The sequence below is a fragment of the Monodon monoceros genome, unplaced genomic scaffold (assembly GCF_005190385.1).
Source record: "Monodon monoceros isolate NGI ecotype Baffin Bay Population unplaced genomic scaffold, NGI_Narwhal_1 Super_Scaffold_7, whole genome shotgun sequence".
Taxonomy (NCBI): Eukaryota; Metazoa; Chordata; class Mammalia; order Artiodactyla; family Monodontidae; genus Monodon; species Monodon monoceros.
The window spans coordinates 104,198,976-104,222,949 of record NW_021703784.1 but is presented as its reverse complement, the minus strand read 5'-3'; the positions used below and the strand labels follow the sequence as shown (position 1 = coordinate 104,222,949).

General features: G+C 47.4%; 1 protein-coding gene across 1 annotated transcript in view; it reads right to left on the bottom strand.

Moving 5' to 3' along the window:
- PPFIA1 (PTPRF interacting protein alpha 1) overlaps nt 1-22,475 on the bottom strand; it is a 92,929-nt gene extending 70,454 nt beyond the window's left edge. Inside the window, exons 1-2 of the mRNA XM_029207500.1 lie at nt 22,360-22,475; nt 20,843-21,106 (exon numbers count right to left, since the gene is read on the bottom strand). Of these exons, the coding sequence (XP_029063333.1) occupies nt 20,843-21,106 (264 nt within the window). The 5' untranslated portion in view covers nt 22,360-22,475. The remainder of the gene's footprint in view (nt 1-20,842; nt 21,107-22,359) is intronic.
- Nucleotides 22,476-23,974: the final 1,499 nt, after the last annotated feature.

The window sequence follows — 23,974 nt, the reverse complement described above, 5'->3', positions numbered from 1 at the left end:
GTAACATACTACCTCTGACAGCAAATATTACTACTGTGTAACCTTCTTAACATTTTGTGGGTCTGTGTATTCATGTCTTGCAAACCAGTCTGACAAGAGCCCCCTGTTACAACAGTTTTACCCCCTAATTTAACAAGAAGACACCTGAGAATGAAACAAAGGCCAGCTACAAAACCGTAACTGAAGGTACTTTATGAGGGTTCCTCTGTGGCTCTAGTAAGCTTAGTAGGGTAGGAACACAGGCCTAAGGGTGAGCAGCCCTGGAAAACACCAGCTGGACAACACCAGCAATTTCTGAGGTGCTATTCTAAGTACACGTAGATGTAAATATTAATGGCAAAGAGCGCTATTTTTGTTTGCTGCTTTATGGTTTTCAAAGTATTTTCACATATGTTATCACATTTTATTCTCAACCACCCAGTAAGGTGCTCATAATGACCTCATTTTACAAATTATAATACAGGCCCAGGCAGGTTAGTGAAGTGCAAAGGTCACTCAGTTAATAAGTGGCTTGGGACTGAGAACTCAATACAGACAATATGTTATCTTCAGGGGAAGATAACACAGTAAGTATCAACACCAAGGCCACATGTTAGTAAGCAGAGGATCGAAGACTTGAAACAGGTGGGGAGCGGGGTGGAGAGAAGGAAAGACTGGGTGGACAAGAAAAAAATCACTCAGCAGTTAGTGAAAAGGAAGGGACTGTTACAGTCAACCAATAACTTCACCACCATCACCACGTGGAAAGAAAGAGGGCAGCTACATATCCCCCAGGATATCTTTCTGTGATTTCTTTTGCCCCCCTCAAGGATGGCCTTGATTTATACCCAAGCCTACTACTTCATCTGTGTTTTTCTTCAGGCTGATGACATTTTTAAAAGCTGAAGAAAAGGTAAAAGGAATAAAAAGTAACACCGGCCCCAGGCATCAGACTCCATCTTCTCCTAGAGATGGGACAGACGCTGGAGGTGTGAGAACAGACCTCACAGGGTTGACCTCGGCCTTGAGACACAGGTGGGGTTTTGAAAAAAGGGAGCGGGAAAGGGACTCCACAAGCAGGGAATTGTGTAGGCCAAGGTGTGTGGGAAGGGGAGCAAAAAGACTGGTGTGGCTAGAACGAAGGGGTATTTACAGAGGGAAATGGTGTGGGAAGGTTGAAGAAAGCCAGATCGTGGAGTTGTGAGTGCCAAACAAAGAGTTTAGGTTTTGCCTCTGCTACCAGGGATGGGTGCTGCAGAAACCTGCGCACAGCAAAGGTTCAGGTTAACCTGGGGGCTGTAAGAAGCGTGTTGGAGGGACTGGAAAGGGGAGAGGGTGCATCACGGAGGCTCGAGGCATGGAGGGGCCAAGCAGCGATACCAGAATACAGGAAAAAATAAAAACAGCATTAGGAAAGAAAAACCGAAGCAGCGCTGAGTGGTCCTGGAGGGTGAGAAGGGAAGGAAAGGCGAGGCACGGAAAGCTGGGAGGGGAGGTGGGAGGCGGAGGCTGAGCAAGGAGGACGCACGGCGCAACTCTGGATATGAGGCGCAGCAGGAGAGCCTGGGTCACATCTAAAGGATGTGACAAAGCTTGGGGCTGGGGCGTGAAAGGTGCATCACAGACTTGGGGATGAAAACACAACCGTGGCAGTCACCTTCAAAAGGCGGATGCCGAGCCCACAGAAGTGAACGAATCTGCACGACTACAGAAAAGGGGCAGAAGAAGGCTAGGATTTTAATGTATTTCCTAGTCACGAGCACATGACTAGGATAAAACGAAAATAATTATCCAACTATCTTTGGGTAGCAAGTGCTTCCTTTCCCTCAATTCTTTCCACAGAGGTTTTCCGAACATGGAGAAAAAAGAACCTAACACCTGCCAGTGAGCACGGGAAATACACAAAGACGAGAACACGAGCTCCCTCTACATTACTGACAGTTTTTAAAGTTACTTTACATTAGGATTATGTGTGTCAGATTGTTTTTCTGTAGTATTACTATAAAACTTCCAGTGAGAGAATCTTAAGATGAAGTTAACTGAAGCAACACCAGTAGCGTTTCAAAGCACAGGAAACACGCATTCCAAGTCAACACCAAAGACCTTCATCTCTTCGTTGAGCGCAGTGAAAGCGTCTGAGCAGCAGGGTGGGGTGCCAGCCTGGAGGTCACTTACTAAACGGGCTATAGCCTGAGCACCTGCAGGCACACCAGAGAACATCTCACTTCCCGGCAGCACCGGCCCTTTCAATAACAGTCATTAATAGTGAAAACACTACTTCAGCGGGGAAGCAAAGAGGAAAGCACCGGACACTCAAGGGTTTGTACAAAGCGCGCAGAACCTATCAGCAGGAATGTGCTTTCGAGCCATCTCTTAATTCATCGTTAAACTTTTTTGGGACCAAGTATTTCTCTGGTTTGCACAAGAAAACAACCTTGGAATGTACATTCTTTCCAACCTAAACCCTTTGTTCTAACCACCCACCACTCGCCCCCATGGACCTTTCTACGCTCAGGTCACGTTCAGGCACCCTGCTACGCACGCCAAGAGGGCAGCGCTTCTAGTTTGTGGAGCTTTCTCCTTGAAATGGAGCACAGATAACCAGGAGCAGGAATAAAACAGCAAAAGACTCTGTGATGCCACAGGAGGCCGCCGGGAGGGGCACCCGACTTCAATCTCTATTTACTGTGCTCTTTTCTCCCTCCAGCAGGTCAGGGCGGAGGAGAGATGGACGTGGCGACTGTCCCTGAAAATCCCAGCCGGGCAGAGTCTTCGCTGTCCGCCACCTAAGCAAACGCCACGCTGCTTTCGGACACTGTCAACACGCATGGCCATCCTGTTGCCACGTGGCATCTATCTTAGCCACGCAGCCTCGGAGCCCCCTTCCCACGGCTGGGAAGTGGTCTGTCCTTGAGGAACGGCATGTGACCCAGAGGAGGAGGCAGAAGCACCAGCCACCTGCTCTCCTGGCCTCTCCCACATCTGGGGACAGTGCAGAACAGCCCCAGGCCCACCAATCACAGGCCTGGAGCCCAGACTCCGAACGGGAAGCAACAAGCGGTGCCCAGAGGTGGTCATGCATCCGAGGCTCCGGGCGATGGTGTGGGCAGTGCAGATGCAGTTTCCGGACAAGCAGCTTCACCAGAGCCTCGCACAGCAGGACAGGGCTCGTGGCCTCCAGGCCCGGTGCCCCCACCTTCCCCGAGACGCTGGGAACTACTCAGGGTGTGCACAGCCATTTATTTTTCTGCATGGGTCACCCAGGCAGTCTGCAACTAAGCCCCCCAACTTAGCATGCTTGTTTTACTCAACGCAGAACTTCACCCATTTTCCTCAGTGAGAAGTATGCATGAGCATGAAAAACGCCACTGCCTTTCTGACATCACCGCACGCCCTGGGCACACTGGATGGAGGCAGAGACTGTTACTTTGTGCATCTTACAGTTGATACTGTTTGAACTTCTTTTTTTTCCTTGCCTCCTTTTTTCCCCTAGCAACTTTGGGAACCCAGAAGGAAAGGGCCCCTCATCATCGCCACCCTCCCTGACGCTGCTCAGCAGAGCACCGGCTAACGCCTCCTGCTCTGCTCGGAGCCCAGGACACGCTCAGGGTGGCGTCACCGCAGCCTGTGAAGCAGCTCTCAGCGCAGGCGGCAAAGTGAGGGCCCAGCCCCAGAGTTCATGCTCTTAGTTAAGCACGGCCTCCAACTCACACAGTAAGAAAAAGCGGCTCCCTCCACACAGGCAAAAACAAACGCAGTGAAGAAAGTCCTTGCAATTTCCCTCCCGTCATTTGATTCCTTGCCCTTCTCACAAAACCTCCATTCTTACACTCACGGTAGGAATCCCATCCCATCCAAATGCACCAGGATGTTTCTCGTTGAGTGGCTAAAGGACGTGGCCTCGGCCTGGGGAGAGAGACGTCCGGAGGGGCAGAGCGTCTGCTCAGGACCAGCTGTGCTCCCAGCATCACTCCTCACTCTTCGGCCCCAGCTGCGGTGAAAACCACAGCCAAATGTCGACCTTTCCTTCCCACTTACAGTAAAGGGCTGTGCAGGAGCTACAGAACACTGACAGTCACAGTGCCCAAAGGGACATGGAGACCGTCTAGCTCCCAGGGCTTCCCAACCGTCCTCCCCGGACCCCTGTGTGGCTGCAGGTTCTCGGCACATGAGGCTCCAGGCGGCACTGCGCTCCCTGGGGAGCCAGCCCCTCGGAGACCCTCCAGAGACAGGCTCCTTTCCATAAGGCTTTGAACTACAGGGTAGAGTCCCCTCGCCCCTCCCCATTCTACAGAGATGCGACCAGAGGCTCCAAGAGGTGACCCGGTGACGGAACCAGATCAGAAGCTGTCTCAGGGCTCTGCCGCGCTGCCACCCAGCTACCTGCATCACAGACAGTGACAGAACACGGGCCTTGCACACCCTGACATGCAAACTGCCGGCTGATCTGTTGCGTTCCAAAGCCACAGCTCTTTCCTTGCTCACCGTTGCAGTGATCCACCCAGACGTGGCGCAGTTCAGTGCCTGTGAATCTCACCAGGGGCCGAGAGTTGGCTGAGGGACACGCGCGCTCCGGGGCCGCCGTCCACAGCACACGTAGACCCCTGGGCACACACTGCGGGCGAGAGCTTCTGGGAAGGTGATGAGGAGCAAAGGAGAAACTCTAAACGTCCTGGATTCGTCAAGTGAAAGAGCCGCAAGAATAGTCAGAAACAGAATTAGACAAGACATCTAAGAACGGAGGACTTTAAAGATTCTGGGCATTAGAGGAACCAACTGACGGTGTCAGGAAACCATCGTATTCGCCCCACGAGGCTCCGCAGGGTGGCAGGTGCCGTGGGGACCACTGGAGGGCTCCTGTTCTGGGCGCTGCCCGCCGCCCGCAGGCAGAGCCGACGGGGACAGAGACCCTTTGCTGAAGAAGCAAACCCTGGCACTCACAGGACCACCCCCACGGGCATTGGGGGCATCCTGCCGGCCCCATCTCCTCCTGCAGGGAGGAGCCCTGGAGTCAGACTGCCTGGGTGCAAACACTGACCACCACCTGTGATCTACGGGGCTCTGGGGAGCTCCCCAACCTCAATTTCTTCGTCTATAAAATGGGGTACATAACAGCATCCTGCTTTCTAGTAGTTTAAAGTATACTCTATAGGCGACTTCCCTGGTGGCGCAGTGGTTAAGAATCCGCCTGCCAATGCAGGGGACACAGGTTCGAGCCCTGGTCCGGGAAGATCCCACATGCCGCAGAGCAACTAAGCCCATGCGCCACAACTACTGAGCCTGCGCTCTAGAGCCTGCGAGCCACAACTAGTGAGCCCACGTGCCGCAACTACTGAAGCCTGTGCGCCTAGAGCCCGTGCTCTGCAACAAGAAAAGCCACCGCAGTGAGAAGCCAGTGCGCTGCAATGAAGAGTAGCCCCTGCTCGCCGCAACTAGAGAAAGTCCACATGCAGCAATGAAGACCCAACACAGCCAAAAATAAATAAATAAAGTATACTCTATAGTATCATTATGAGGCTTCAGTGAGATAATTCACATAAAGAGGCTTAGAGGCTATCATATATAGCTTATATGCGGAATCTAAAAAAAAAATGATACAGGAATCTCTTGGCGGTCCAGTGGTGAGGACTCCGTGCTTCCACTGCAGGGGGCACAGGTTCGATCCCTGGTCGGGGATCTAAGATCCCACAGGCTGCTCGGCGCAGCCCAAAAAAGAAACAAATGAACTTATATACAAAACAGAAATAGACCCACAGACATAGAAAACAAACTTATGGTTACCAAAGGGGAAGATGGGTGAGGGATAAATTAGGAGTTTGGGATTAACATATACATACTAGTATATATAAAATAGATAACCAACAAGGACCTACAGTATAGCACAGGGAACTATACTCAATATTTTGTAATAACCTACATGGGAAAAGAATCTGAAAAAGAATATATGTATATATGTATGTAAAACTGAATCATTTTGCTGTACACCTGCAACTAATACAACATTGTAAACCAACTATACTTCACTTAAAAAAAAAAAAGGCTTAGAGGCAATACATGTTGGCGATTACCTCATTTAATCCCCCTAAACATCCATCCATACAGCCCCTGGCCAGTGCCTAACACATGGCCAACACTAAGTATAATACTTGCTAAATAAAAACAAACAGTTACTGTTCCTCACTGACTGATGACAACGCTGAAGGCTCACCTCTGAGGAAACTGACAGAAGCAACCAGGGAAGGAAGGCTGGCCCACAAGTCCGCCGACTCTGCCTGAACAGACTGCTTTCCTCGAAAATGCACCCACCTTGACCTGGGGTCCATGGTGGGGCAGGCGTGGGATGGAATCTACCCAGAGAGACAGGCCCGCGAGTGAGAGATGCGGGGCACACCCGCAGGCCCGCTTTAAGCTCTTCGTTTAAGTCACTGTCGGCTTGAGGAGGGAGCTGCGCTACTGTTTTATAAAATGCCTTCAGACAGCGCAGGGGTGAAACGCCAGTGTGCTGACAGTCTCCCGTCAGCATGTGTCTGCGGTGGAGGGAAAGGAGCTGAGCCACAAAGCAGCAAAGTGCTATACAGAACTTCTTTAACCCTTGGCCTCAACTGGATTTCACACTTAGTCACAAATAAAGTCCTTTAGATTTTAATTTGCTTGAAAACAAATACCACATCAGACTATTGAAATTAATACTCAGACTATTTGAAATACTCTTCCCCTGCCACATCTGTTTCTGTTTTGGGGTACAGAGGATGCCTGACCTTACCTGGCATTCACGTTCTCCCATGAAAGACTGTCAAGGTGGGGAGAAGAGCGGGCCCTAGCTTCTAACAGCACCTTCCGATTTCAAGAGAGATCAATGGCTCAGAAATATCGACTAGTCTCAAGTAGAACTTAAACTTTTATACCGACATGGCACACATGAAATCACTGATTATGTTACTACTGACAAGGGTTTAAAATTACACAGGCAGAAGGGATAATTAGCCTATTTGCAAAGCAGAAAAACTTGGAAATGCAAGATATGCTTTAAGCTCCCTAATTTATTTTCAGAGCAAAATGAAATTTCCCCCTCAGAATAACACTGAGACTCTGCAAGCCAAGCGTAAGAACTCTCTGGGTGGACCTTCCCTGCCAAGGACCTGCTATCCAAGCCTGCAGAACTGGGCCAAGAGCTCACTTCCAGCTACAGGGAAAACCTACGAAGTAGAAACATTTTGTCACTTCTCTAATTAGCATTAGCAAGCAACAAACCTTCAGCTGTGCTTCATTTCTGAGAGTGAAAGGGAACACTTGCTAACTGCTCGGGATAACAGGCAAAACCCAGGACCATCTCACGCAAACTAGGAGACATGATCACCCCACCTGTGAGGGTTGGGTGGGACAGAGACAGGAGAAGCAAGACTTCTGAGAATGCCTTTTCCTATAGTTCCGATTTTTGAACCATGTAAATGCTTTATGTATTCGAAAAAAATTAACTCCAAAAGAAAAATGCAAACCCTAAAATTAAGAATAAAAAGAGGGCTTCCCTGGTGGCGCAGTGGTTAAGAATCCGCTTGCCAATGCAGGGGACGCGGGTTCAAGCCCTAGTCTGGGAAGATCCCACATGCCGCAGAGCAACTAAGCCCGTTGCGCCACAACTACTGAGCCCACATGCCACAACTACTGGAGACCGCGTGCCTAGATCCCGTGCTCCGCAACAAGAGAAGCCACTGCAATGAGAAGCCCGCGCACCACAACGAAGAGTAGCCCCCGCTCCCACAACTAGAGAAAGCCCACACGCAGCAACGAAGACCCAATGCAGCCAAAAATAAATAAATAAAATAAATTTATTAAAAAAAAAATAAACAGAAACAAATGAACTGTATATCAAATTTTATTTGTGCGGCTATGTTACTTCACACTGCTTTAAAACCCATTATTCTAACTATATATTATTTAGATACATTTATTTATTCTAAGACCCCAAAGAATTGCAAAGAAATTATAAAACTTCATACAGCAGGATGATTATAATAATATGGTATTAAAATGTTGAGAATATTTCATGTATATCATAGGATAAAGAAAATAATGCTAACATCATTAGAAATCAAAACAGTGTAAGACAAGAATTATAAATAGAAAATAAATTAAGGGGAAAGACTTCATTTTAATTTGTTAAGGAAATATCAATATGAAATCCACGGTTTTTAAAAAATGAATATTTTTGTCTAGCTCTGTTCCCTAGGAGGACCTAAAAGATGCTAACCCCTGTGACGTGAGCACACCTGGCCCCCAGATACTGATTTCTAAATACTTCCCCACGAAAAGGAACCAGGGCTCCTCAGAGGAATGATTTCAGATCTGAGGCAGGAAAAACACAAAGTGGGCCTGGGACAAATTTTTGTTCCAGAAAACAAGGAAACATTCAAAGACTAACAGGGCCTTGGCAAAGGCCACAGGAGCCAATCCAAGGGGGACAATATAAGCATCTAAGGAATAATGATAACTGACTATAATACACCGAATAAATACCAATCCAGTGTCCACAGTGACTGAGAGAGAAAGAGAATAAAAAGGGACGCTCTTGAAAGAGGAGTATCAATTAATAAACGAAGGAGGATCGAGAGTCGGAGAAGTCATCACTCTGCAACTTCCAATGAAAGAAGTGATTTGGCAGGAACACCAAATGGATGCTAAGGTCCTAGGAAGTCCCCTAGTGACCAGGAAGGTCCCTGGGGAGCAGGAGGGAGTGCAGAGAGAGAGACAAAGAGGGGTCAGAAACCACCGCCTCAGCCCAGTGAGCCCACCTCCCACCACAAGAACGGGACCACCAGAAATCGTTCCCTCTCAAAGTGAGGGCAGAAATGGGGGAAATGAGGTAAGGCTGGGAGGTAAAGTCGGAGATGTTAAACCCCTGTGGAACACGAACTACACATCATTTATACTTTAAAATGGTTTCTAACTGGTGTATTGCTCTTATAATTTTCTAACCAGTAAAAAATGTAAATCGTATTTAAAGCTGTTATTGTGAATATCATTATGCGTAAGTTTCCTCCAGATAAGAACCATTTCCTTGGGCTTCCCTGGTGGTGCAGTGGATAAGAGTCTGCCTGCCAATGCAGGGGACACAGGTTTGATCCCTGGCCAGGAAGATCCCACATGCCGCGGAGCAACTAAGGCCGTGCGCCACAACTACTGAGCCTGCGCTCTAGAGCCCGTGAGCCACAACTACCGAAGCCCGCGCGCCTAGAGCCCGTGCTCCGCAACAAGAGAAGCCACTGCAACGAGAAGCCCGTGCACCGCAACAAAGAGGAGCCCCAGCTCGCCGCAGCTAGAGAAAGCCTGCGTGCAGCAACGAAGACCCAACGCAGACAAAAAAAAATTCAAAAAAAAACACCAAAACCTGCTGTATAAAAAATAAATTAATTTACTTTAATTTAAAAGAAGAAAGAGCTAAGCCACTGGCCTAACAGCAGGCAGTTAATTTGTAGACAGAAGTAAAATGCAGACCTGTCTAGCTGCAAAATCCATGCTAAAAAATAAATGGAAGAGTTGTCTGGAAAAGAAAGAAGAATATGAGTTTTTTGAGGATCTTTCTACACAGGGCCAAACTGGCTCTCCAAAAGAGTTAGCTACCAAAGTACTCAGCAGTAGCTAGCGCTAAGAGCTAGCAAGCAGGAGGCAGGGTAAGAACAAGGGCCTTCTTCTCTGACGGAACAGCATATTTACAAAGAAACTGCAGGAAAACAGAACATCTCCTGTGAGGAATGACCTACAACCCAGTATGGCTGGTGCGGGACAGAGAGGGGGCGGGGGACAGAGAGGTCGCTGGGGTCAACCCCTCCTTGAATCAACCTGGTGGAAGAAGAGGGTCCAGACCTCGCCAGCGGACCTCAGAGGCAGCGTCCGAAAGACAGGAAAGGTGCCTCCTACAGGGCCTGGAGACTAGGAGGGTGAGACAAGCGGTCTCCTTGCTTTCTGACCACCTGACTCGGCAGAAAACTGTACCATCTCGGGAGGAGGGACAGACGTGGGGAAAAGCTGGTTTGGGCCCATGCTGAATTCGAGAGGCCCAAAGTCCACCCAAATGGAGGTGTGCCAGGCGAGGATGTGTGTGTGAGCTCAAGCAGTAGAGTGGGGAGGACAGAGGGTCGTGGAAACGTGAGGAAAGCCACCGGGCCGAGTCCTCCTGTGCAGACACCCAGCACCAGCCGCTGCTTCTGCTGCGGTTCTGTCCACGCGTCAAACTTGGTCAAACTGAACTACACGGAGTCTTTCATTCTATTTCTCTTTGCACAAATAAGGAGATCTTGGGCCACGTGACCCTTCTACATACTGAGTATTCAGCACCTAGAACAGCGCCTGACACAGAACAGGCGCTCAGTGAGCATTAGTGTATGCATTATACACATAAGCAGTATGTATACTTCATTAAAATATTACATACGTTGTTCTGTGCTTTGTAAGATGGGTGATGTCAAGGGGTTTAAAACTTTTGCCTAAAGTACTGACTCTACAGCTCAACCCATGCACCCCAATGACTCCTCAGCCAGTGGTTTCTTCCCCATCCCTTCTAGCCCCGCCCCACCCATCCTCCACACAGCACCAGCATGGCCTCTTACAACCTTCAACCAGATGGTGTCAATCCTTCCCCACTGAGGCCAAAACTATCACCACTATGACCACTATGACCACTATCCCACTATGACCACTACGACCACTATCACCCCTATCCCACTCTCACCACTGTGACCACTCTCACCGCTATCTGGAGACGAAATGGCTGCATATAGCTCTGCCTCTGCCACGGTCTCCCAGGAGCCCAGAACCCGGAACCAACTCAGTCACAAGGGGCTCCACGGAGACCGGAGGGCTCTGCTCAACAGTGCAGTGAGTGTGTGCCGAAGGCGGAAGGCGCCCGTGCTCAAACACTACTTTGAAAGGATACAGTATTAACTGTTTCAGAAACCAAAAACACTAGAAATACCCATGGTCTTCTGAGAGGGGTTTTGCCACCTCCACCAACTGAAAAAGCTCACTGGAAAGGCCCCACCTAAAGTCAAGGGCATCCCTAGAACCCACCCTGGAAGAGGAGCCACTGAGCTACTCTGACCTCACTCTGATTCTGAGGTCAGTCCTCCCTGCCTGACTCACTCACTCCAGCTCAGCAGCGCTGACCCAACCTTGGTAGGGGCACTGACAGCGAACCCCCAGTGGAGGGCTGGAGCCCGCCGTGAACTCAGCGGTGCTTGAGACAGGCTGGGGATTCTTCCCACCAGAGCCTCTCGACCTCGGCCCTCGGCTGCCAGGTAACTGGGGCCGTGGAGGGGGCATCGCAGACGTTCAGGGGCATCCCCGCCCGAGCCTTGACGGCCGCAGCCCCTCAGACCCCACCAGGTGTCACCCCTTCCTCCGTCCCGCATCGTCTCCCGTCCCCTTACCCTCCTGGCTGGGCTGCACTTCCAGCCTCCTTGCGCTCCGATCCCCCGGCACAGGCTACACTGCTCCCCGCTCAGCCCAAACCTCTGCTGTGACAACCAACACTCCTGACACAGGCAGACTACGTTGTGATTTTAGGACCTTAGTCCTTAGGGTGTTTGGAGTCCTATATCCACCAGTCTCAGGAATTAGCTCTGGGAGAGGTGGCGGCACAGTTTGGGGTTCTGCCCACAACTCAACCTGAACACATTCTCTTTTCTCGGTTCTGTATATTGGAGTTCTCTGAGACGTCTTTTTAAAATCTCAACTGTTGCTTTCAAAAAGACTGTAAAATCACTACACTCAACTTTGAGAATAAAATCTTCATTTTCAACTTTAAAATGAAATTGAAAGGAAGACTAAAAGCAGTAATTTTTTTAAACACTGAAAAAGAAAACCCACATGTGATCAATTCATAGAACAAAGGTCACATAACCCCTCCCACCTCCTTACCCTTCTCCTCTGCCACCGCCAGCCCGTCATCACCGCCAGGCTGGCACAGGGCAAGGGGAAGAGGGGAGACCAGTGGGGGGCTGGGACAATGGCCGCGAGAGGAGCCAGAGTGCAGGTCCTCTGTCTCCAGGGGGAGTGGGCCGCTTGCTCCATCCTCTTCCAAGTTCAAGTGGCCGAGCATGGGCAAACTGGGGATTCTGACTAGAAACGGAATAGTGGGGACTAAGCAAGGACCAGTGGTTCTTGTTCTCCTGCATCAAATAGAGATGATCAAATATATTTACTATTACGTGTTGCTTCAGATGGAGAGAACACACCAGTTACTCCCCCACTTCCAGTTATGTACGTGAGCAGCTTGTAGGTCAGCCCGCCAAGAACTAGAAAAGCTAAATAAAATACATTTTTAAAGTCTGTCTGAAGGCATCAAAGAGGTACTGAGGCAGCCAAAACTGGAGGGTACAAGACTCCAAAGAAAAGGGAAACCCAGTGAGGGAGCGGGAGACTGAGAGGGGCGCTCCCTCCCTCGGGGCATCTGCCCATGCTGACTCTGGGAAGAAAACGCAGTGAAAAGGCAAGCAGAGGGTACTAGCTAACAGAGCTCTGGACAGTTCCATAAGGCTGGGAAGACAAACATTCTAGTACAGGCCTGACAAGTCAGCCAGGACTTTAGGCACCAAGCTCCCCGAGAAAAGGGGGGCACAGAAAATGAGCCCAGCACTCTACTCAAATGGGCTGGGCAGCTGAGCTGCAGTAAAGCCTCCTGGTGCTCAGGACCTGCCAAGGAGGGGCCCTGGGAAGCTTCCAGAGGAGACCCTGCAGGGCTCCACCCTGGGGGGGGCGGGAAGGTGGGTGAAGGCAGCTGAGCCTGAGGCTTACAAGGACTCCCAGCCTCCAGTCACTGAGCCCCCGACTGAACCAAGAGCTGTGACCCTACCCTGGGTCTGCGTCACAGGAAACTCTGAAGGAGGACAGCATCACCCAGAACCTCTACAGTTTTTCACACATAATGTCCAACACTCAACTAAAAAAACAAAAACGGGTGTAACAACGAATAGGACCAGAAGGAAAAAAGAACAGAAATAGAAACAGATCCGGAGGGGACCCATACGCTAGAGTTATCAGATGCAAACTTCAACTGTTCAAAAATATACTTGACAAAAGGAAAATTTTCCAAAAATCCAAATGGATTCTAGAACTTGAAAATAACAGTGATTGAATTTAAGAACTCAATCTATGGGCTTAACATCAAATCGGACACAGCTGAAGAGAGGATCAATGAACTGAAGGATGGATTAGTTTAAAAAAAAAATAGAAGTTAGAGGAAAAAAAGTCTATCCAAGGAGCCCAAAAGACACCACAGGACACTGTTAAAAAGATCTAGTGTACATATAAATGGGGCTCCTCACAGTGGAGGAGAGACAGGAAGGGGAATAAGAAACACCTATAAAGATAATGGTCAAAGTTCGTTTAAGAATCAAGCCATTGACTCAACCAAGAAAACCACACATTGGTTTTCAGCAGTTCTTCTGGTGTCTAAGGCAAAAAGAAAATGTTAAAGTGCCCAGAGGAAAAACGGCACTGCCTTTAATGGCACAACAACACTGAGAGCTGACTTTTCCGAAAAAGGAAGTCAGAAGATAAGGGATTGGCATCTATAAAATGCTGAAAAACAAATAACCACCAACCTGGAATTCTATACCCAACAAAAACATTCTTCAAAAGTGAAGGCAAGGGCTTCCCTGGTGGCGCAGTGGTTGGGAGTCCACCTGCCGATGCAGGGGACGCGGGTTTGTGCCCCGGTCCGGGAAGATCCCACATGCCGCGGAGCGGCTGGGCCCGTGAGCCATGGCCGCTGAGCCTGCGCGTCCGGAGCCTGTGCACTGCGATGGGAGAGGTCACAGCAGTGAGAGGCCCACGTACGGCAAAAAAAAAAAAAAAAAAAGTGAAGGTGAAATAGGGACTTCCCTGGTGGCGCAGTGGTTAAGAATCCGCCTGCCAATGCAGGGGACACGGGTTCGAGCCCTGGTCCGGGAAGATCCCACATGCCGCAGAGCAACAAAGCCCATGCGCCACAACTACTGAGTCTGTGAGCCACAACTACTGAAGCCCTCACGCCTAGAGCCCGTGCTCCACAACAGGAGAAGCCACCGCAATGAGGAGCCTGCGCACCACGGGGAAGGGTAGCCCCTGCTCGCTGCAGCTAGGGAAAGCCCGCGTGCAGCAACAAAGACCCAATACAACCAAAAATAAAAATAAATAAATTTATTTTTAAAAAGTGAAGGCAAAATAAAGACGTCTCAGGAAAATGAGACAACTCATCACCCACAGACATGAACTAAAAAAATATTGAAGTAGTTCTTCGAGAAAAAGAAGTCTCTGACAGAAATATGAAAAAACAAGTGAAAAGCAACAAAAAGGGTAACTATGAGAATAAATCACAATATTAACTGTACAAAACAATGATGATAATGCCAAAAATATATCTAAAATGTTAAAGTATCACAGCAGTGACACAGGAGGTGGGAGGGCGTTCAGTGCAGTTTGAGTGTCAAAGCAAACAGCAGTGTCAGGGGGGCAGTAAAGGCAGGCACGGACCTAGGCTGAACTGTAAAACACGCCCTGTGTCTGCGACTGTATATCCGACAACCGACACAGGAACACAGAGTTAAAAACACTTCATACTTCTCAAAGAAGGTAAGAGAGAAAGGACACAGAATAGGTGGGACAAACAGAACACAAATAGTAACACTGTACCTATAAACTGAAATACTGCAATTACATTTAAATAGAGCAAATACTCTAATTAAAAGAGAAAAACTATCAAACTGATCAAAATAAAAACTACACACTATTCACAGAGGTACATGTTAAGATACAAGATCACAATCAGGCGAAAGGAAAAGATACCCAGGCAAACACGGACAGGAAACTGATGTGCAGATATCACTGTCAAATAGTGTCTGAAGTAAGAAGCGTTACTAGGGATAAAAAGGAAAATTTCATAATGATACAAGTTCAATCTAGCGAGGAGAATTCTAAATTTGAATGTACCTAATAACGTAATCTCAAAATATCAACACATAAAAACGGAGAGAAGTAGAAAAGGAGAAACAGCCAAATTCATCGTCACAGTGGGAGCCTTTAAGATGCATCTCTCAGTAGAACGGGGCTGTCCAGTATGCAGTCACGTGCAGCTATGAGGCAGTGATGCTTGAAGCGTGGCTGCTCCACACTGAGATGTGCTGCAAGCAGGAAACGCACAGCGGATTTTAAAGACTTAGTACGAAAAAAAGAGCGTAAAATATTTCATTAGTTTTTTTCATGTTGATTACACACTGAAATGATAATATTTTGGATATCTGTGCTAAATAAAATATATTAAAATTAATTTCACCTATTTCTACTTTATTTAATGTGGCTACCAGAATCTGAATTACATGATTAACAAACCTGATCTAACTGATACACACAGAATACTGCGTTCCCACTGATACGCATTGCTTTCAAGTGCCCAAGGAACACTTAACAAAATGAATGTGTATTGGGCCATTAGGAAAGCTCAACTCATTTCAAAGGATTGAAATAATGCAGGGTATCTTTAGGGATTGCAGTAGATAGACAGTTTATGCCCCCTCAAAATTCATCCCCCCCAAGGCGATGGTATTAGGAGGCACGGACTCTGCGAGGGATTAGGTCCTAAGTGCAATGAGCTCCCTTGCCCCCGTCCGCCCGGGGAGGACAGTGAGAAGAAGCTGGACATCTAGGGACCAGGAAACAGGACTCACCAAACATGGAATCTGCCGGCACCTTGATCTTGGGACTTCCCAGCCTCCAGTACTATGAGAAATAAATTTCTATTGTTTATAAGTCAGCTAGTCTACGGTATTTTATAACAACAGCCCAAAAAGACTAAGATAGGGATCTTCATGGAATTAAGCTAGAAATCAACAAAAAGATAACGAGAAAAGCCTCCCCAAACATTGGGAAGTTAAACGACACACTTCTTCAAAATTTTTTTAAATAATAATTTTTAAAAACACAATGAAAATTAGAAAATACTTTTACATAAAAGATAAATGAAAGTTTGGCTTATTCAAATCTGTGGGATGCAGCTAATGGTGTTTAGAGGGTAACTTATAGCCTTAAACACATATACTGGAAAAGAAAGAAGGCTAAAAATCAATTAAGCATCTATCCCAAGAAACCAGAGAAAAGAATAGCAAACGAAACACAAAGCAAATGGAAGAAAAAGGAGCAGAAAATAAGGAAATAGAGAACAAATATGAAATTTTAAAAAAAATCAGTAAAGCCAAAAGTTGGTTCTTTGAAAGGACTGATAAAATTGATAAACCCCTAGAGAGACTGATTAAGAAAAAGAGACAAAGCACAAATTACCAGTATCAAGTATCTTTTAAAGGGGATATTATGAACCCCTTTACACTTACTAATTGGAAAGTTTGGGTGGCCTGAATAAATTCCTAGCAGGGGGAAAATGCTTTACCTAAACAGACACAAGAAGACATATAAAATCAGAAAAATTCTATTTCCATGTAAATAATTAAATCTGAAATTAAAAGCCATCCCTTAATGAAAATCCTACACCAGCTGGTTTTGCCAATCAATTCTTCCAAAAAATCTAAGAAAGAAAACACCAATCTCACAGGAACTCTCCTGGGGGTAAAAAAGGAACACTTTCCACCTTGTTTTATGAGACGAGCATAACCTTGATACCAAAACCCAACAAGGACAAGAAGTATAAGAAAGTAAAATTACAGACCTTGAATACAGATGCAATAATCCTAAACAAAATTAACAAATAAAATCCAACCAAAGGAGAATACATCAATATCAGGTTGGGATTATTCTAGAATCACAAAATTTTTTAAAAAGTTAAATCACCACATAAAAGAAAAATCACTTGATTGTTTTAAAATTTGCAGAAAATATACTTAAGAAAATTTAATATAATAATTTTAATTCATGATTTTAAAAAACTCTTAGCAAACTTAGAGGAAATTTTTCATATTTTCATAAAAATATCTACAAAAAAGCCACAGTAGGGCTTCCCTGGTGGCGCAGTGGTTAAGAATCCACCTGCCAATGCAGGGGACATGGGTTCGAGCCCTGGTCCGGGAAGATCCCACGTGCCGCGGAGCAACTAAGCCCATGCACCACAACTACTGAGCCTGTGCTCTAGAGCCCGCAAGCCACAACTACTGAGCCCGCATGCCACAACTACTGAAGCCCGTGTGCCTGGAGCCTGTGCTCCACAACAAGAGAAGCCACTGCAGTGAGAAGCCCGCAGTGAAGAGTAGGCCCTGCTCACCACAACTAGAGAAAGTCCACACGCAACAACGAAGACCCAAAGTAGCCAAAGAAATAAGTAAAATAAATAAATTTTTTTAAAAAATTAAAGAAAAGTTACAGTAAATATCATATGTAATGGTGAAATAGTGAAAGCTTTTCCTCTGATACTGGGAATGAGACAAGGATATTTATTCTCATTACTGCTGTTCACCACTATATTGGAGATCCTAGCCAGTACAATAAGGCAAGAAAAAGAAAAAGGGTTACAGCAACTGGAAAGAAAAAAAAGAAACTTATCTGCAGACATAACAGTGTATACATAGAAAATACAAGAATTATTACTAGAAATAATTGGATTTAGCAAGTGAATACAGAAAAATTAATTCTATCTCTACATACTAGTAATTTATAATGGCATCAAAAATATGAGATATCTAATTAAACATGCATAAGACATACAGAAAACTGTAAACTTTTAAGACAAATTAAAGAAGATCTAAATAAATGGAGGACTATATATACTGTGTTCATGGATTCTAAGAACAATATTAAAAAGACGTCATTTCTCCCCGCACTGGTCTACAAATTAAATTCAACCTCAATTAAAATCCCGGCACATTTTCAGGGGAAAGACAGCCTAGTGGATTCTAAAATTTATCTGAAAATGCAAAGGGTCAAGATTAGCCAAGGCAATACTGAATAATGGCTCAAGTGTAGGATTTAAATTACCAGATATGAAGACTGACTAAATTTACAGTAATTTAGATAAAGTTGCATTTGTGCAAAAGAGACAAAAAGATCAATGGAGCAGAGGGGAGTCCAGAAACAGACCCATACACTTACGGTCACTTGATTTACAACAGAGATGACACTGCAGCACACTGGGGAAAGGATGCTTTTTTTAATGAATTACAACTGGATAGCCATACACTTAAAGGAAGAAAAAAAAAAAAAAAGGAAGCCTGGCCCCTATCTCACACAATAAACAAAAATCAGTTTCAGATGGATTACAGATCTAAATGTAAAAGATAAAACAATAAAGCTTTTACAGGATAACATCTTCATGCAACTTCGTGATGATATCTTTCAATGAACACAAAGCTCATTAAATATTACTGAAAAGATTGATCACCTGGGGTACATGAAAATAAAAAATTATGCTTTTTAAAAGACACCACTGAGAAAGTGAAAAGGCAAACACCCCCCCCAAAAAAAAACCTGCCATACATATATGTACTCAGAATATATAAAAAGAACTCCTTCAAATCAGTAAGAAACAACAGACAACCCAATCAAGAAATGGGCAAAAGACAATTATTTCACCAAAGAAGGTAAGCAAATGGCCAACGAACGCCAGGGATGTTTACTGGCCATCAGGGAGCAAGTCCCCACCCCACTGAGTTCCTACCGCTCAACACCACCAGACAGCTACAACCAAAGAACTGCCGATACCGAGGGTCAGAACAACCAACGGCTCACACACTGTGGGAGGTAGGACAACGGTCACGACCACCACCTTGGATAGAGCCTACTAAGGCTGAACATACTCCATCACCTGGCAGTGCTACTCCTTTGAACACACCTAACAGAAACACACACATATCTGTACCAAAAAGCAAGTAAGAACATTCAGGGCAGCATTTGTAAAAACTAGAAACAACCCAGATACCCATGAACAACAGGAAGAATACATTACGGTACATTCATACACTGGGTTATTAAATAGGAAATGAGAACGAACAAGGCTACATGGATAGAGCTCGCAAAGATAATGCTGAGTGAAAGAACCAAGAAGTAAAATATACACGTTACTTTATTTCATTTACACAAAGTCAAGAACATGCCAAGTTAATCAACGGCAGAAAGTCGAGACCACAGTTAGCTCTGGGAGACAATTACTGGGAGTGGGTGGGAGGGGGCTTCTGGGAAGCCTGGTAATGTTCTATTTCTTGGTCTGGGCAGTGGTTACAAGAGTGTGTTTGCTTAATGAAAAATTCACTGCGATGTACACTTATGATTTGTGAATTTTTCTGACGTATGTTCTGTTACAGTTAAGTTTTTCTTAAGTACACTATTACTTGCCTACATAATCTGGCAGGAGTTTATTCACACGCCTACCTGGTCACACAATTAGCCACCAAACAGAAGACAAATGCCAAGAAAGGGAAGGATCCAAAAAATGTTTACTTAATGGCTCCTGTGTTTCTAAAACGCTGGACTCAGGTGCTCAGGTGGCGAGGTGAGCTGGTGACGTCATCACATCCTCCACTCAACAAGGCATTTCCAGGCTACAACACGGAGCAGCAGCTAGCAACAAATCACTGAGCGACTGTCCCACTGGCTGGTGTGACAACCTCCACTGCATGAGACTGGACTTTACAAAACTCCTGTCCCTTACTTGTTACAAATCCCTTGTGCTCATCCTTTCAAAAAACTACACTTCAGTGTATGTACCTCAAATTACAAGAAGACAAATACAGCTACGAAAGAAACAAAACGAAACAAAAAACCCCAAAGCACTGAAAAGATTTACAAATACTACAATAAAATCCCAGTAAAACATAATTCGGCCAACCCTTCTAAGCTTGTGGTAATAAAATCTGACCCAAATAAACTTGGTAATTTACAAGATTCAAATGAGAAAAAACTTAATGATTCTCAAATTGACAAAGACAGAACATTACAGCACTGACGTCGAATTATTGTTGCTAAAAAGGAAATCCAAATGTTGAGCTTACCAATCTTTCAGGAGAATAATGACTAAAGCCCAGAAATGCATTAAAGCTAGTAATTATTCATTTACTAATTTACCACTGCAGACCCATCCTGAGAGAATGAATGCGTGCTTATTCATGTCCACCTGAAAGCACCATAAAGGCACCTATATGAATAGGTAAAATGGCACCTACACAGCTCGTAAACACCCAAGTAACACACGCATCTCCCACTGTGCTCTGTGCCACCCAGCGCACACTCTTCTAGCTGACACCCTCTCCCTGCTCCTATCATTAGACCCTCACTCGGCTCCACAAGAAAAGGCCTTGAAACGCTGCTCCAAACACAAGATCCTTAGATGAAAAACTTCAGTGTGACCGTAAGCTTTGTAATTCTCATCTGCCAAAGAGAAAGCGCCAAAGGAATCCATCTCCAGTCTTCTATCCCCTAAAACAAACCCGATTTACAAAACACCGGTGTTCTGAGAAAGGTGGACTGTAGAAATATTTTTCCTGTGAAATCAATCCTATTTGTCCAGTAAATTTCATTAGGAAATTGGAAACACATAATACAACCCATGGAAATACACATTTAGGCAAGGAATAGCTTAAGACAGCAAAACGGAAGGCACCACAGAGCTTGGTTACTTCATGGCCCTTTTTCAAAAACTCTGGAGCGCTATTCCAAATCTAGGCAGTTCCTTCTGCCACTCCAAAGGGGAACAAGGGCAATAAGGTGTTTTTACAGAACTTTATGGTACACTAGAGTTTGTTCTCACTAAGAAGTTTAATCCTCAGGAATTTTATCTATATGGGGCTTACAAATAACAGAACCACCATTTCACAAGTGATTACGCAAAATACACACCTAAAAATTTCAACATCGCAAAAAAGCGTTAAGAAAAAACTCAGGTGAAAATCACCCATACCTGTGGAAGCGCAGTATTGAGCTGCCTCTGCAAGGAATCTCTTTCGTGACCAACCTCGTGTAACTTCCCCTGGGTTAATGCCAGCGTTTCTTGGGTCTCTCTCAGAGTGTCAAGGAGACGGTCCCTCTCTTCCAGCATGGAGACCATCAACTGTTCAAAATGTGAATCTGCATCTGGCTGTGAAGGGGAGCTGGACCCATGGCTCCCACTTCCTCCTGGGGGGCCTTCTGCTTCACTGATGGTCGGCATCACCTCGCACATCATCTTGAAATGAAAGACCCAGACCACAGTCATCTGGTGCAAAATAAAGGCTTCCACAAAGCTGCAACTTTATAGCTATCTGTAGCTGATAAGTGAAAGGCTGACAGCCTCATTATTCCCAGATCTGACTGCTATGCTCTGTACAGAAAAAAACTGGGAAAACATACACATGCATATACAAAGTGCCCAGAACACACAAGATGAAGACATTTAATACTGACAGTAATCCAGTGAAGGGGTAAAGACCAAAGAAGACAACCCTCACATAAAGAACAAACCCTGTGGCATTTTCTCTGCAAAGCTGTACTTTCTAGTTGTTGAAAACAAGTGTGCTTCTGTAACCTTTTTTTTTTTTCCTTTCTATTTCCCGGTGGGGGAGAGAAAGTCAAAACACGTGCCATCCAATCATTTTTCAGGAAAAGCACAGAAGGAGCATACAGCCAGTAAAACTGACAAGTACAAAATCCATCAGGCATCTTAGAGGAATGTGTGCAGTCAGCTCCTAGGAAGGACTGACGGCTCCCTGAATTCTTGGGCTGGATTTGGTGAGCGATAAACGGAACTGGACTCGTTAAGGGCGCGAGAGGTGTTTTTCAACGGCTGCAATGGTTGGTCAGTCAACCTAACTTACGTAAATTAACAGACCCCCCCCCCAAAAAAATTCCACAATGGAAATACAGCAGGTCGAGACAGACGTGCACGGCTAGGAAGGAAGGAAAAGTGAAAGATGAGATTACGAGAGGCTACTAAGTGTCTCAAATATAATGACGGGGCGAGGGGCAGGGCGCCGGTTCCCGAGGCTGCCGCCGGTGTTCCGGGCTCGGCGGACCCCCGGGACGGAGATGCCCAGGACCGCGTACCACGCACCTGACAGTGACAACGACTCTACCCCGCTCGCACCCGCACCCGGTGCTGCAGCAGCCCGGACGCCAGGGTGGCGAGAACGATTCACCACGGGAACCCAGCCTGGCTCGGGACTTCCTGCGGCCACAGGTCCTCGCCCCCGCGCCCAGCGCTAGGGTCCCCGGGGGCGCGGGTCACCTGGCGCTGGGGTCGGGGAGGGGGGGCGCACGGCCCCGAGAGCCCGTTCGCCGGGGGTCCCGCGGGCAGCGCCCCCTGCCCCAGCGACCCCGGGCCCCGCTGCACACCCTTCCCCCGGGGCTGACACTCACCAGCCGCGCGGCCCCCGCGGGGAGGGCGCCGGCGCCCGGGGCCCCGCTCCGCCCCAACCCTGTTTCAGTCCCCCTATCCCTTACCTTGCTCGCCGGCGGGAGCGGGCGAGGAGGCTCCGCGGCGGCTCGCGGGCGGCTGCTCGCTCCAGGCGAGCTCGGGGCCCGACGAAGACAGCCCGCGCCCGCCGCCCGCCCCGCGCCCGCCGCCCCGGGCCCGCCGCCCCCAGTCACTAAGGCCGGCCTGCGGCCGGACACTGGCAGAGCACAGGAGGAGCGGGCCCGGCTGCGCGTCGCCGGCGTCAACGTGCCCGACGTCGGGCGCGTCGGCGCAGCGTCAGCGCCGAGCGCCGCCGGCACGCCCCGCCTCGTCCCCCGGGGGAGGAGCCCAGGGGGCGGCCGAGTGTGCAAGCACCGCCTCCTCAGGGGGGCGGGCTCGCCTCTCGGACGCCGATTGACTGGATACAGTAGAAGCCCCGCCCCCGGCCCCGCCCAGGTGGGTGAGCCTCGGTCTAGTCGCCGCTCCTGACTTCCGGCACCGGGCTCCGGGCTTTGGTCCTCTTTCCGAGCAGCGTCTTCCACCTCGGGGGCTGCCCCCAACTCTCCGCTTACAGCCGCGGAGGACACCGAAGGCCGTTATCGAGCGTCTACTGGGTGCCAGGTTCTGAGCCCGACACTTCCCGAAGGTCACGGCTACACACCTTACGCCGGAGCGCACCCCAGTGCAAGTCACCTGTTCGCAGCCGGTCGGAGCCTGCGGTGTGGCCTCCGGAGCCTCCTAGGAACCGGTCCTTGCACGATTCGGAAGGACGTGGTTTCGACGCAAGACCCATTACCGAGCTTTACCTGCAGTACCTGGGGAGGCAGAGATGGGCAGCGTTTGATGTTGAGGCTCCTGGGCGCTGTGTCGAGAAGGCAGGCTTTGGAGCTAGGCACACTTGGTTCAACTTCCAGCAGATACCTCTCCCTGCGGTGTGGGCCTGGGCACCGCGGGGGAACCCACTTGTAAGATGGGAGAGTGAGTGATACACACCTACCCCAGGACTGTTATAAGAAACAGAATGTGTAGGGAGCCACCTAGTCAGGGACCTGGCTGGGGAGGTACTCAGCGAATGGTAGTCATTTTTATCTTTCTCAACATTGTTATCCTTATTCATATCCATATTTCATCCTTGCGCAAGCTTTCAAAAATCCCTGCTGTGTGCCAAGTCCTGTGCTATATATTGCAGATGCAGAGATGAATAAATACACCTTTAATAAAGCGGATGCTCCCCACTCAAGGTCTGACTCCTGGATCACAAACTCTTGGCAAAACAAAATGTCCAGGCATTGTTGCCAAGTGACACTGGCTGCTGTCTCGCTAAGTCTAAGTAGAGGTTGCATGGTGGGGGAGCGGGGTGAAACCTTCCAAGGTAGATTCCTTGATTCCCATCTGTGAACTCACCAAGAACAGGTGCTATGTCTGATTGGCTTTCTTACCTCCCAAGTCCAGGACCACACCTTTCATCCATGTATTTGTTCATTCAATAAATATTTGAATGACTCCACATAAATATGAATTTGCATCCCTGATCCAGGGTCTGTAACAGAGGAAAACATCCAGCTCTCCTCAAGTGTACCAGCTTAATTCATCCAGCCCATATTGGCACCATGCTCAGAAAGTACCTGCCTCCTAAAAAATCAGCACAATACTAAAATTGTG